We start from the raw sequence: 15420 nt of genomic DNA on the forward strand, positions 1-15420 counted from the left end.
ATTTTCGTTTTCCAGGATGCTGCTGAAGTCAGATCAATTTCCTTCAAAGCTGCTGATCTTGAAGAACATTGATTTTGATAACTTCCAGAATGGACATCATATATTCATATTTCACATGAAAACAGATGAAATGTTTAAATCAGGGTCCATTCCTAAAGTTGATGAAACGCAGGTATAAACAAATGGCATGATGTGGCCAATCTGCAGTTAAGTCTAAAGTACAAAAAAATCCATGTACTGTGAAGAAGGATGGATTAATTTATAAAAAAATTAAAAGCATTTTGTAAATATTTTTTTATATATTATAAAAAATTTAAATAAATTAATGTAAAAGATGGAAAAAAATAATAAAGGAAGAATTAAATTAATATGTATTTACAAACATTTTAATGAAAATAAATTTCCTTGTTGCTCCCATTCAGTGTTTTTTGTATGTAATTTTGTTTCACAAAATAAAGAGTGAGAACTCTTCCGTCAAGACGTCTGCCAACAAGTGTTAATCCTACACATTCACTGAAAAATAATATCTTATTTACAATATATCCAGTGTGTACTGTAAAATTTTACACACAATTATACACTACTGGCCATTAAAATTGCTACACAATGAAGAAGACGTGCTACAGACTTGAAATTTAACTGACAGGAAGAAGATGCTGTGATATGCAAATGATTAGTCTTTCAGAGCATTCACACAAGGCTGGCTCCGGTGGTGACACCTACAATGTGCTGACATGAGGAAAGTTTCCAACCGATTTCTCATACACAAACAGCAGTTGACTGGCGTTGCCTGGTGAAACGTTGTTGTGAGGCCTTGTGTAAGGTGAAGAAATGCGTACCATCATGTTTCCGACTTTGATAAAGGTCAGATTCTAGCCTATCACAATTGCGGTTTATCGTATCGCGACATTGCTGCTCACATTGGTCGAGATCCAATATGGAATCGTTGGGTTCAGGAGGGTAATACGGAACGCTGTGCTGGATCCCAACGGCCTCGTATCACTAGCAGTCGAGATGACAGGCATCTTATTTGCAAGGCTGTAATGGATCGTGCAGCCACGTCTTGATCCCTGAGTCAACAGATGGGGATGTTTGCAAAACAACAACCATCTGCATGAACAGTTGACAACGTTTGCAGCAGCATGGACTATCAGCTCGGAGACCATGGCTGCGGTTACCCTTGACGCTGAATCATAGACAGGAGCGCCTGCGATGGTGTACTCAACAACGAACCTGGGTGCACGAATGGTAAAACATCATTTTTTCGGATGAATCGAGGTTCTGTTTACAGCATCATCAGGGTCGCATCTGTGTTTGGCGACATCGCAGTGAACACACATTGGAAGCGTGTATACGTCATCACCATACTGGCATATCACCCGGCGTCATGGTATGAGGTGCCATTGGTGAAAATGTAATCACATGTCACTTCTAGTATAATATATTTGTCCAATGAATACCCGTTTATCATCTGCATTTTGTCTTGGTGTAGCAGTTTTAATGGCCAGTAGTGTAGATTTACACTTGACCTGTTCTGTACTATAATTTGTATGTCAAGAGAAAAGATCTGACAGCTGGCAGCACCATTGCCACTATTCGACACAGATGGGCAGTGAGCCAGTGGTGGGGGCAGCAGGGTGACAGACCTTCCCATCCCACCCTTCGGCACACGGCAACACTCAACTCCTTCAGAACCTAACAATGCCGTGTCATTCATTGTAGCATTCCTGTAGTGGCAGCATTCTGCTGACCGATGTGTTCCTTGGTGGAATATTTTTTCACATGCGCTACCAGTGTTTGGAGTAGGTATTAAAATCCATGGAGAAGAAATACAAAACTTTGAGGTTCGTCGATGACATTGTAATTCTGTCAGAGACAGCAAAGGACTTGGAAGAGCAGTTGAATGGAATGGACAGTGTCTTGAAAGGAGGATATAAGATGAACACCAACAAAAGCAAAGCGAGGATAATAGAATGTAGTTGAATAAAGTAGGGTGATGCTGAGGGAAATAGATTAGGAAATGAGACACTTAAAGTAGTAAAGGAGTTTTGCTATGTGGGGAGCAAAATAACTGATGACGGTCGTAGTAGAGAGGATATAAAATGTACACTGGCAATGGCAAGGAAAGCGTTTCTCAAGAAGAAAAATTTGTTAACATCAAGTATAGATTTAAATGTCAGGAAGTCGTTTCTGAAAGTATTTGTATGGAGTGTAGCCATGTATGGAAGTGAAACGTGGATGATAAATAGTTTAGACAAGAAGAGAATAGAAGCTTTCGAAATGTGGTGCTACAGAAGAATGCTGAAGATTAGATGGGTAGATCAAATAACTAATGAGGAGGTATTGAATAGAATTGGGGAGAAGAGGAGCTTGTGGCACAACTTGACTAGAAGAAGGGATTGGTTGGTAGGACATGTTCTGAGACATCAAGGGATCACCAATTTAGTATTGGAAGGCAGTGTGGAGGGTAAAAATCATAGAGGGAGACCAAGAGATGAATACACTAAGCAGATTCAGAAGGATGTAGGCTGCAGTAGGTACTGGGAGATGAAGAGGCTTGCACAGGATAGAGTAGCATGGAGAGCAGCATCAAACCAGTTTCAGGACTGAAGACCACAACACAACAACACATGTCTAGGTAACCATACAGGTAAAGAAACATAATGTTTTGGTACACTGTTGCAGGCATCTCCAACTTGTTAATAGGCTTCATGCCTCACACTCAATCTGAAAACTGATGTGGACATGATTTCTATCATGGATGTTTAGTGCTCAGAAATGCAATTTGCAGCCACAACATTCTGCAATGGGAGTTGCCAGGTACACAGATTGTTCTAAGGAAAATTGACACACTTGGAACCAACTAAATTATCATTTTCAAAAGACGTGCAAAGAAAATCCCTAAGAATATTGTCGAAGTGTCATTACCTTCAAAGGTGCTTGAACACTGAGAAAGTCTTTTTACTTTCTATTTTCATCTACACAAAGTAGTATTGATAAAATGTTTGAAGAAGAATACAAAGTTTTGAAAATCTGAGAAGAATTAAAACTTTATGCCAACGTTAGAAACAATTGCAGCTTCTCACCCTGATGAACCAGCTGCAGGTGCTGCTGCTGCTGTGCAAACAGTACTCATCGGGCTTTAACTGGTTTCATGCAGCTATCCACCCTAGTCTCTCTTCGGAACATTCACTCATATCTGCATAACCACTCCATCTTTTTTACATTGGAATCTGCTTACTGTAGTTAAGCCTCGGTTTCCTTCTAAAACTGTTATTCCACACTTCAATACCAAATTAACTAATTCTTGGTGCCTTCGGATGTGTTCTATAAACCTATCCTTCATTTAATCAAGTTATGCCCAGGAACACATACTTACAAAGTTTCCAGAACTAATATTAAGTGAGAAATCTAGAAATGTAAGACAGTCATACATCTTGCTCCTGTAGAGACCACAAAGACATAGTTAGACTGCATTGCTCTCTCATGTCCAGCTGGGTGCAGACATTTTTGAAGCGTAATACTTGCTGCTATTTTCGAGTGATAATGTTTGAATGAGAATCTTTGCTCTACCACACCTCCTTTATACTCGTATCACTGTCCACCTCTATACTCACAAACTGCTGGCAAGAATCCATCATAACCAGGATTTTATGGAGAGTTTTGCTGAGGTCTCTTTCTTGACCAGAGTGCTGCTCTCTGATTCCTTTATTCTGATCAGAGAGAAGTTCAGCCCCACAATGACTAACCTCTTAGAATTTGTCCTCAAATCTACAATCTCTTATCAACAAACATGTTGCGATGGAGTGTCCTCTGTCGCTAGTTGTGGCAAACATATTCATGGAAGATATTGATAAGCAAGCTCTAGAAAAAGCTTCACCAATGCCCAGCATGCATCTTCAGATATGGTGATGACACAGTTGTTGGTGGCCACATGGGTGTGAAAGGCTTCAAGTGATTCAACATCTGAACATTCTGCATCCCAACATCAAATTCACCATGAATGCTGAAGAGAATGGTGAACTCCCTGTTTTGGATGTCCTAGTCAAGCACAAAGCAGATGGCACTAAGGGACACAATGTGTACAGGAAGGCAACCCAAACTGATTTGTACCTGCAATAATTACCTCATCTGCTTGTATTACATAGGTCTTTATAGTTGAGGCGTGTGCATTCTGATGAAGTTTGCCCAGCTTATGGTGTATGTCATGGTCGTACTCACTTAATTTCACTGCCCAACAAGGTAAATGACTGGTGGAGTCTTTCAAATTCAGGAGCCATAAAAGGACAGTATGGTCAATTATCACTCTGAACTTCCTGCTATATGAATAGCATTTCAGATACAGTAAAACTTGCTCAAAACAGAATTGCCTGAGACTAAAATAATTTTCCAAACTGGACAAGTTTCTGGATTACACAGAATTCACTGGGCTATGTAAAATTTGTCAGGTATTATGCATATACAGTATTTACGTACCTCCACTCCTGCACAATACATGTTCATTAACTGCATATTGGACAACAGAACACTGTACCATTACACTAATGGATAAATAACATGGCATTTCTATAGTTTTACTCAAACTTTAAACTCGTTTATTATTGTATATACATACATATTATTTCCATGTTTATATGCTTTACATTTCACTTTTTTCATCACATATCACGGAGGGAAACTTGTTTTAATTTCCTGTTGAAAACAGTTTTTTCCAGGCAATTTTTTTGCACCAAACAGTAGTTCAAACAAGTTGGGAGAGTGAGCTGCAAATTGCATAACATCTTTTATGCATACAATGGCTTCTGCAGGCATATTAATTTTTCTAGGGACATCATTTTGCTCCTTTTCTTTTTCCTTTGTTTCATCATCATCATCATCATCATCATCATCATCATCATCATCATCATCATCATCATCTGTGTTGCGAATTTGTATTAAATCTGTTGCTGAAGTGAAAGTGGAGTGAGTTGACAGAAAGTAATCACTTGTTTTGCATTACCATTAATTCAGCAATTGCTGCTGCTTTTTCTTGAACTTTGATGGCCACAGAAGCATCTTGTTCATGACCCCAAACCCCGCTTTGTTGAAGCACTTGGTGACAGTTTCAGGTTTTATTTCCTTTAGTGCCAAGCCAATCCAATTTACTGCACCCAGGACAGAAACTGACCGTGCAGGAGCAAACGCACTTTCAGCTTCTGCAACACTAAGAATAACAGATTGCATCAGAAATGGCCTGTAATTAAACTTGACTGTAAATAACCCCCAGGTCCATAGGTTGCATGAGACTGGTTGGACCTGGAGGGAACCAAGTCAATTTCATATTTGATGAAGTTACTTTCAGATGGCAGGTTGCATTGTCTAGAAAAAGGAGAACTTTTTCATTTCCTTTTTTCATTTTGGCATTGAATGGGCCCAGCAGTTCTTCCTTAAGACCACTCACCATCCACACCTTTTTATTGTTTCGCCATGTGACTGGAAGCTTACTGACATCTATGTTTTTGAAACAATGTGGTTTTGCCACCTTTCCGATCACCAGTGACTTCTCCAATTCACCAAGCATGTATCCACACAGCAGTACAGTGAGTCTTTCCTTGGACATTTTTCCACCGGTGCATGTTTCACCTCGCTAGCAATGTTGAAGGCAGTGCACAACGAAACAGTCCCATTTCATTGTCATTGAACACACCTTTTGGATCATAATTCACAATTAAGTTGTGCATTATTCCCTTCCATTCTGTTGCTACACTTTCCTGCACATCCTTAGCTTCCCCACACACTTCATTCCACACAATGTTGTGCCTCACTTTGAAACTGTCCAGCTAGCCTATGGATGCCATAAACTCCATAATTCCAAGTTCTTTAGTGACTTTCAGAGCCTCACTCTGCAACATAGATCGAGATAAAGGTAAATTTTTACCCTCGCACTTATGAACCATTCCCACACTATTTCGTTAATTTCTTCATCTCCAGTCTTCTTCACCTTTCTTTTCATCTGCCCATTTCCTTTCATCCATTCATCCCCAATCTTATCTTTGTTTCTTAAAGTCTCATAAATTTTGTGTTTTACCGCATTTCAAACCCAACATAATTTCACGCGTAGAGAGTTTGTCTTTATCATTCACCTCAATTACATTAATCTTTTCATTAAGTGTTAACAACACATACCATTCATTCAACAACATGTTACTATATCTCTTAAGGATACAGGGTACTTTTCTGGATCAATAAGATGTAAAAATCAACACCTATTTCTTCCAGGCAATGTTTATAAAGTATATGTTTTACAGATTTTTTGTTGATATTAGATAATGCAGTACACTTTCTAAACAAATTAGAAGTAGTTTGAATATTTTTGAACTTGCTTATGGTTATTAAAAAAATTACAAAGAAATTGATGCAATTTTTCAAAATGCTTCCTCAGATTTAGGTACCATTTAATCTAATGTTATACATTTGAAGGAGACCAAATTTTTAAGAGATATGCATGACATGATGGCTGTGGTACTAGACCTATTTAATTCCACCTATTATGTTTATTACAAGGATAAAAAATATCACATTTAGATTTTAATTTTTATAATTTTTGTCCTAGTAAAATGTTGTTTTTTCTATAATTTAGTTGATTGTACAATAAAGCTTAGGTCTACAACATAAGTATGGACTATAACAAGTTACAAAAAACATTAGAGCAATGTTTTATAAACTTTAGGAAATATCTGTACCTGAATTCTGAAAAATACAACTTGTGGGAAATTGCGAATGGAGATATGGGTCCAATTAATCTGCGCCTCGGCACTTCTTGCTTCTTTGGTAGCTTGAAGTGTGAATCTTTCAGCTACATGCATCCATTGTCTGTCACATTCAAGCAATTGATCTTCCACATTAGAGTCACATTTTATGCCAAAATTTCTCAGGACTTCCAAATTTCCTATCACTCCATTATTGAAACATATCACTTCATCTAGTACACCAACTTTTAATGTATTTAGTCCTATAAAAAATTCTTTGTAATCTTTCCCATATGCAATGGCTGAAACTTTTATTTGTATTCTGAGTGCCCCCATGAAGACATTTACTATGCAAAACAGGGTCACTCAGGTCTCTAAAAATTGGTTTTCTTTCATTCATAACAGGCTCAGGGAGAGAATGCTTATGATGGTATAATTGAACACTTTCTTTTCCTTTTTGGTAACCACACCAAGAATCTGCTCCTTCAGGGCAAAGTCGGTGAACAGAGTGGTCATCTGTGGACAACTTATAAAAGTAGGTGGCCCATACAGCTTCTCTCATTGCTATAACATCATTCAAAAGTGCAGTTCATCTAATGGCGAGTCCATAATAGTTCTTAGGAAGGTCTATTTCAGTTTCTGTCAATCTGCCTCAGCCAGATGGAGATTTTCCATCAGATAGCAATTTTCCTTTCATTTATCTTCATAGCTTCCTCAACCTAGCACCCATCCTCTTTTGTACATGTCCAAAACACTGCAGTTTTGTTACCAAGGTATCACCATAAATATTAAACACATTACTTTTATTGAAAGCTTTAGACTCATCATCGCCTAGGTATTTCATACATCTAACGTTATAAATGGGCACCGACCTCTGAAATACTTGTAGAGCTCCATCACACTCCATACCTCCACTGTAACCATCATAATCCTTAGAACACTGATGTTCAATATGTCCTTCAGTGTTACTATGGCAGGTGTGGCAGTATTTAGATAAGCACTCAACATCAACAAATTTTCCATTCCCTTAGAGAAGTAGCACTTACAACACCATTCAAAGAACGATGTCCTTGACATTGCCATGTCCCATAAAGTGCACCAGCAATGTCCCTGGTTCCACTAATATATTTTCAGTTTCTTCTACTGCACATTTCATAGATGCTTTAGACACAACCGTCAAGGCACCTAACAGTATTTTTATGTACTTATTGAACCTCTGGGAGGAGGAGGAGGAAGGTCTATCTAACCACAAAATATTTGAGCAACCTTTTTGCCTTTTCCTATTGCACACATTGCGTACACTAACTTCAAATTCCCATCATATGACTTATGCACAATGTTCGAAGTCATTTTCGAGATAGTTATATTGCAGGATCTACACCGAACAACTAATTTTGATGCTAAACCCTTCCTGCTACTTTGTTGTTCAGTTATTGCCAGACAAACTACACCATCACATTGTCTGCATTTCGCCACTTCTTTTATCAAAGAAGATAAGATGCCCAACTCAACAACAACAAATCCAATACAAACAGCATCACTGTTAACACAAAAATTTGAACTGATACACAGATTACTTTCAACAGAGTGGCTTGCTTTGTTTGTGAACTGGTTACCCTGTAATTTCATTTTATTGAATTTCTTGATGTGTGGTATAGTTCGTATTTATTGCACACTAAAGGATATGTACTTTCACAAATATATATTTAGCACTTGGGCAACAAATAAACATTCAGTAGCACCTGAACAAACTGCTTCAGCAAAACAAAAGTAAATACTAGCAAATATAATCATTTACAGACACTAGAAATTTTCATTTGAAACCCTGTAATGTATATATCAATGTAATCAGGAAAGGCTATAGAATTAAATAAAGTCATAAAAAAATTCGATTCTTCCACCATTTATAAGTACCCTGTATCCTTAAAGTGCTACTAGTCAACTGAAACTGGCAGAAAATAATCACCTTGCTGAGTCAAACCATTGATTAATGAAACAATACCCACCTATTTCACTGCACACATTGCAGCAGTGTGTTGGCAGATGCGTAACAATATTCCTGTATCCACCCGCATGTGTCAATAACAAGGAAAACGAGAAATCCGACAAACAGAGTGCTGATGAAACAAACCGTGTCCTTTGATGTACTGTACCGACACTGAGTGTAAATTATTCGTTGTTGCACAGAGCTATTGGTGGTGTCTAACTAAGGTAAACACACACAAATAAGAACTTATAACTTCTTTATTAGATAATTTTATAAGACACAAATCGGCATGTTACTTAGGTAATGATACATTTACAAGTCTCTAAAAAAAGACAATCTTCTTTCGTCTCTTGTGACATCACAGAACATATATCTCTCAAGCCCACCTTATCGATGTCAAAACACTCACTAACACATGCCAAGATACCATATGGCAGAGAAACCTGCTCCCAAATCACCCTCTTCTCAGTAAGATGGTTACAATTTACTGTACCACTTCCACTAGTCTTGTGGGAAATCAAATTATGTCACCCGATCTTGACGTTCATGGTTTTTTACCTTCAGATTGTTTCTCCTGGGGTGGTGGTGAAACTGGAGTATCTTCCGGCAATTTAATGTCTTTGTTTAGCAAATATGCAGGTTTCAATCGTTCAATGGAAATATTTTTTACTTTGTCTTTCTTTTTGAGTCCAAAAAATTTTAGTGTTCTTTCCATGACTTCATATAGGCCTTCATATGGAGGTTCTAACGACTTTTTAATTTTGTCAACCATTACAAATATGTGTGTTGACGTGCTTAGGTCCTTGTACACAAATGATGTCTGTTTTACTTTGTGAGCTATTTGCAAATTCAGCCAGTTCATATATTGTTTTAGTTGTGAAACAAATTAGGGTAAGTCTGAATCCCTTTTTGTTCCATCTTCTTGAAAAAAATCACCAGGTATCCTGATGGATGAACCATAAACCATTTCTACTATCATAGCATTCATGTTTTCTTTGATTGAGCAACAAAGTCCAAGAAGGATTACAGGTATTGTTTGAGTCCATTTTGCAGTTGAATGTGAACGGATTGCAATGAAATCTTTCTCTTTTACCATTGGATTGAGGATGATATGCAGTAGTTTGAGTTTTATTACAACCACATATTTTTGATAGTGCTTGAAATACCTCAGAATTAATTAATTAATAAGTTGTGCCAAATTTAGTAATCCAAAGGGACTGATGACCTTAGCAGTTAAGTCCCATAAGATTTCACACACATTTTAGTAATCCAACAATTGAAGAAAGCTTCAGCTACAGCTTCTGCTTGTATATCCCAAAGTGGTATTACCTCTGTCCAATTCATAACTCTATCAATGCATGTTAAGCAGTAAGTATATTCATCAGAAGGAGGCATTGGCCTTATCAAATCCAGATGAATTACTTTAAAATGTTCATCAGTGTAGGGAAGGTGTCCTATTGGTGAATGCACATGTTGTGATACCTTGTTTTTTTGATAAGCATTACATAATTGTGACCTATTTTCAATGTCCTTCTCATATTCATCCAGACACATCTTGATGTAATCATTTTTACAGTTGTCTGGATGAGCCAAATTATGATAATGTTGAAGACTAGCATAATGGAATTGTTCAGGAATATAAGGTCAAATATTTTGTGTCAAGACATCACACCACAATTGCTTTCCCGTCTGAGTCAAATAGTATTTTGATTCAAGGGAAGTATTATTGCCAGATTGCAGTTGATGAATCTCTTCGTCCTTTTCTTGTGCTTGGGCTATCTCTTCATAGTTAATTGGAACTAATTCTTCAAGTCTTGAAAAGCTATCAGCCACAACATTTGCTTTACCAGAAATATGTTGCAAATCTGTTGTAAACTGTGAAATACATTGGAGATAACGTAATTGGATTGACATTGCTTTCTCCAGTATTCTGCTTGAATGCATATGTTAGAGAGGCATGATCAATATATATAACAGTCTCCACCTTCTAACAGATATTTGAAATATTTGACAGCCATATATACAGGTTGTTTCACAATGTGTTTGCCTCTGTAAGTTACGAAGTAATGGGCGACGGAGATATTTATTATGGTAGGTCACCAAAAGAAATGTTACACTGTCTGCGGAGCTATGAACATAGTTTATTGTGTTATTATCCAAAGAGTTACAGCAAAAAGATACTTTTTTTTTAAATGGAACAATAGTCGTTTCTATCATGCACTTGAAGGCCCCATATAAAAGAATAACAATCTCATGCCTTAAGGGCATGACAAGAAAATTAATTTAAGAGTTATTGATACTCAGCTGAAGGCCACACATCAACCAAATAACTAAAATCCAAACAGGGAAATTACTATGTAACACACAAAGAACGGCGCTCAGAAGTTTCCAAGGGTCGGCCTGGGATTGTAACACTAATGCCCATTTAGGTGAGACAGGTAGCCTGTCCAATGATTTCTTAATATGAATGCAACTCAACTGACAGACAGCCAACTGACCAATAAACAAGATCAGTTCCACTCCATGCAACTAGCAAAATGACCACAAGATTTCAATACAATGACACACAGGATATTGGGGCCCACAATGACCAACAACCCCTCAGCTGTCAAACTACACGATGCGCTGGACAGCAACAACATGATGAGGAAAATGCACTACCTAAAATTATGTCAATGACCAGGGCATCAACATCAATGGCCACAAGGCAGAAGATACTGCTGGTCAACTTCAATAACAGGGAATAAATTAAGTTAAGTTAAACTCCACAGGAAGACGGCTGGAATCTTAGCCAACTTGAAAACAAACACGTTATTGCTCACAGGAATGTCCCAAAAGTGACTACCAGGATCAAACAAAGAAATGTAAACAGCTGAGGCTTGATAGTAGGTTAAGTGAGGACTCAACTCTCATGTCCAAGATTGGTGGGTGACAAACTTCATAGCACTTGCAAGCAGCACCTCACACTCCAACCACGCGTGCACACCACCAGTGGCTCTGGCCCGACTCTGCATGACAGGGACTTCCTTGCTACTCCATGCCAACTGACCAGTTGCCCAGGCCCAGAAATGGTGTAAGGACCAAATATACATCAGCCGATGAGACGACCAACCAAACGACCAACCAACAGTTGTCACGCTCCAGTCTCCCTCCGTTGGACAGTTCATGTGTGTCACCAGCGGTCGCTGAGCACTGGCTGTCCATGCGTCACCAGCATTCACTGCTGCTGCATCCCGACTGCACTGCTGATCCATCTCCAACTCACTGCCAGACACGCGACGACCCAGAAATACTATCAGTCGCTCCAGAGATGGTATGACAGTGCACTTATCAATATGCACTGCTGCTGCTGCTCACGGACAAGTAAGGCAGGAAGCTAGTGACACTAGTAAATGGAATAAGAAAATGAGGCAGCAGTACCGTAATAGAAGTGGACAAACAATAAATGGTATGAACACAAGCCGTTCACGGCTCAAGTACAATGATCACCCAGAACATTATGACCAGTGACCTACTATTGATATTAACCTTTCCAGGTGATATCAGCGTTACCTGGCAAGAAGTGTCTGCTACTCAGACACATGCATAGTACATGTAGTATAGTGAGTGTGCTATCCATGTGTAGATTGAGAAAGGCACATGATCTGCCTTAGTTTGACTTAGGGCAGATTGTGATGGCATGGAGGTTCAGCACAAGCATTTCAGAAACTGCATGACTTGGCACGCATTTGAGAAGTGCTGTGGTGAATGTCACCAACACAGGGAAAAACCAAAGTGTAGCCTCATCCAGACGCCATAGGGTTAGGCAGCCACCCCTCATTACAGATGTTGGACGTCACAGGCTGGACAGACTGGTAAAACAAAACAGGCAGCAAACTGTGGTGGAACTAACATCAGCCTTTACTGCTGGGCAGAATACAAACATGTCTGAATACACAGTGCACTGAACATTTCTAACAATGGGCCTCTGCAACCAATGACCCATGCATTTGCCAATGTTAACATCACGACATTGGGAACTGTGACTGAAATGGGCACATGACCATTGGCACTGGATGTTGATTAGATTAGATTAGATTTACTTACATTCCAATTGATCCGTAGTGAGGAGGTCCTCCAGGATGTGGAACATGTCAGAAAAACAACAATACATGAGAAATATTTATAACTAAAACAAATACGCTAATGTACCATTCCACAGGTCCCAAGTGGAATGATCGTCATTTTTTAATGAACACTAAGAGTCATTTTACAAATACTAATGCACTGAATTTAAAATAAAAAAGTTTTTTATTTATTTATAAGGTAATAAACATGTAATACAACTACTGTAATACTTATTTACAATGAACACACACAGACACACACACACACACACACACACACACACACACACACACACACACACACACACACACACACATTTTCAGTGAACACATTACTGCACTGAAATTGTGCAGAAGTTATGTTGTACTTATATACAAATCAGTTGGTTTTACTAAGAAATTCATCAATGGAGTAGAAGGAGTTGGCCACCAATAAATCCTTTAGGCTTCTCTTAAACTGAATTTCATTGGTTGTTAAGCTTTTTATGGCTGCTGGCAAGTTATTGAAAATGTGTGTTCCTGAATAATGCACACCTTTTTGTACAAGACTAAGTGACTTTAAATCCTTGTGAAGATTATTCTTATTTCTAGTATTGATTCCATGAATTGAGCTGTTGGTTTGAAAAAGTGATATATTTTTAATGACAAATTTCATTAAGGAATAAATATATTGGGAAGCTGTAATTAGTATCCCTAGTTCCATAAACAGGCTTCTGCAGGATGTTCTTGAGTTCACACCACATATAATTCTTACTGCACGTTTTTGTGCCCGGAAAACTTTAGCTTGGCTTGATGAATTACCCCAAAAAATAATCCCATATGACATTATGGAATGAAAGTAAGCATAGTATGCCAGCTTTTTCATTTTTATATCCCCTATGTCTGACAAAATTCGCATTGCAAACAGAGATTTGTTAAGACGCTTCAGCAGTTCTGTGGTGTGCTCCTCCCAGTTGAATTTATTATCAAGCTGTAATCCCAAGAATTTAACACTGTCCACTTCTTCTATCTTCTTGTCATCGTATGTTAGACATATACTCTTGGTACAGTGGCAGAGCATTACATGGCCTGATGAATCCTGATACCTTCATTGTCATGCCAATGGGAGAGCCCTAATCTGTCATCTTCCACGGGAACAGCTCCTTGACACCTGTAGTACAAGATGGATACAAGCTGGTGGCATCTCTATTACGCTCTGGGGAACATTCATGTGGGCATCTATGTGTCCAGTGGAGTTCATGCAAGGCACCATGATAGCCAAGGAGTATTGTACACTGGTTGTGGACCACATACACCCCTTCATGATGCTCAAGTTTACAGGCAGCAGCAGCATATTTCAACAAAGTAATGCACCACGTCACAATGCCAGGAGAGTGATGGGGTGGTTTGAGTAACACAGTGGTGAGTTTCAATTGATGTTCTGCCCTCCCCCCTTTCCCTCCACAACTTGTCAGATTTTAACCCACTTGAACACATCTGGATGTGATTGAACATGGTGTCAGAACTCACAGCAACCATTCCCAGAATTTGTAGGAATTATATGGTATGTGTGTACAGATGTGATGCCAACTCCCTCCAGCAACCTTCCAAGCCCCTTTGCTTCCATTCCATGATGTGTCATCACTGTTATCCATGCCAAAGTGCAATGACATCATGTGGACAAGAGAATAACTGTTATACTGATATTGGATTCAAAACTGTTAACTTGAACAGACAGTTTTCTGGCATAGTCCATATTAATGTATTTGTGATGTTCTGAATAATGAGACATCTTTATTACACACAGTCATTGTTAAGAAGAGTACAATACATGACACTTTGTTTTGAGAGATAGTGGTGAGTGTGAAGAAATAACAAGGTGAAACACATGAACAAGAAATCATAGCTGCAGAAGAAATGTTACATCACCTCTGATTATCATGATTACCAATCAAAGGAACATCACAGTATGCATGTACAAACATAATTTTTTGTGTACTTAAAAGGAGTAATATAGTTCCAATACAAGCAAGGCACCTACTCACCTTTTTCGGGCATAATCATTGATTGCTTATGAAATTATCCCAGACAGATATATATACACAGCATATGTATTGGTACCGAAGTCAACACCAGTGTGGTCAGAGAGTACTGAAGTGCTAGTACATTCTGTGAGTTAAATACTACTTTGTGTGGCAGTATACAGAGTTCTGACTGCTGCAGTGATTAATTTTAGACACACGCTAGTACATAGATTTTGAACATTGTCAGAAGAATCACTGGAGGCATATTCCATATAAAGATTTTACTCACATTAATCTGACACAGTGCAATATGACTTGAGATTGCAAAGATTTGAAAATGCTTTTTGTTTAGAAACCTCTCAACTGTTCAGAATGTTGCATGTGATCAAACAAAAGCTAACTTTTTGTGGATCTGCTCCTACAGCTACTTGAATATTTTTGCTGATTTTGTCTTTCTCAGGTATGGCAATACATTTTGAAACATAAATGGCAATACCAATCTCAATTAATTGAATGTCCACATTGGCTTGCATAGCTTCAGAATGTCAGGCGTATAGTAACTGCCCATTGACTCACCAGCTTCTCAGGTGTAATTG

The 15420-nt window shown here is 38.4% G+C and overlaps 2 protein-coding genes and 1 long non-coding RNA gene across 17 annotated transcripts in view; 2 read left to right on the forward strand and 1 right to left on the reverse strand.

The window, feature by feature from the left end:
* The window catches only part of LOC126188847 (uncharacterized), a 102267-nt gene extending 101899 nt beyond the window's left edge, over positions 1 to 368 (forward strand). For both annotated transcript variants that reach the window (XM_049930489.1, XM_049930490.1), the window contains one exon: positions 16 to 368. In XM_049930489.1, the coding sequence (XP_049786446.1) occupies positions 16 to 72 (57 nt within the window). In that variant the 3' untranslated portion in view covers positions 73 to 368. The remainder of the gene's footprint in view (positions 1 to 15) is intronic.
* The window catches only part of LOC126188844 (uncharacterized), a 2133693-nt gene that overhangs the window by 1470950 nt on the left and 647323 nt on the right, over positions 1 to 15420 (forward strand). The gene's annotated exons all lie outside the window — the stretch shown is intronic.
* The window catches only part of LOC126188851 (uncharacterized), a 68780-nt gene that overhangs the window by 14316 nt on the left and 39044 nt on the right, over positions 1 to 15420 (reverse strand). The gene's annotated exons all lie outside the window — the stretch shown is intronic.

The sequence above is a fragment of the Schistocerca cancellata genome, chromosome 5 (genome assembly GCF_023864275.1).
Source record: "Schistocerca cancellata isolate TAMUIC-IGC-003103 chromosome 5, iqSchCanc2.1, whole genome shotgun sequence".
Classification (NCBI taxonomy): domain Eukaryota; kingdom Metazoa; phylum Arthropoda; class Insecta; order Orthoptera; family Acrididae; genus Schistocerca; species Schistocerca cancellata.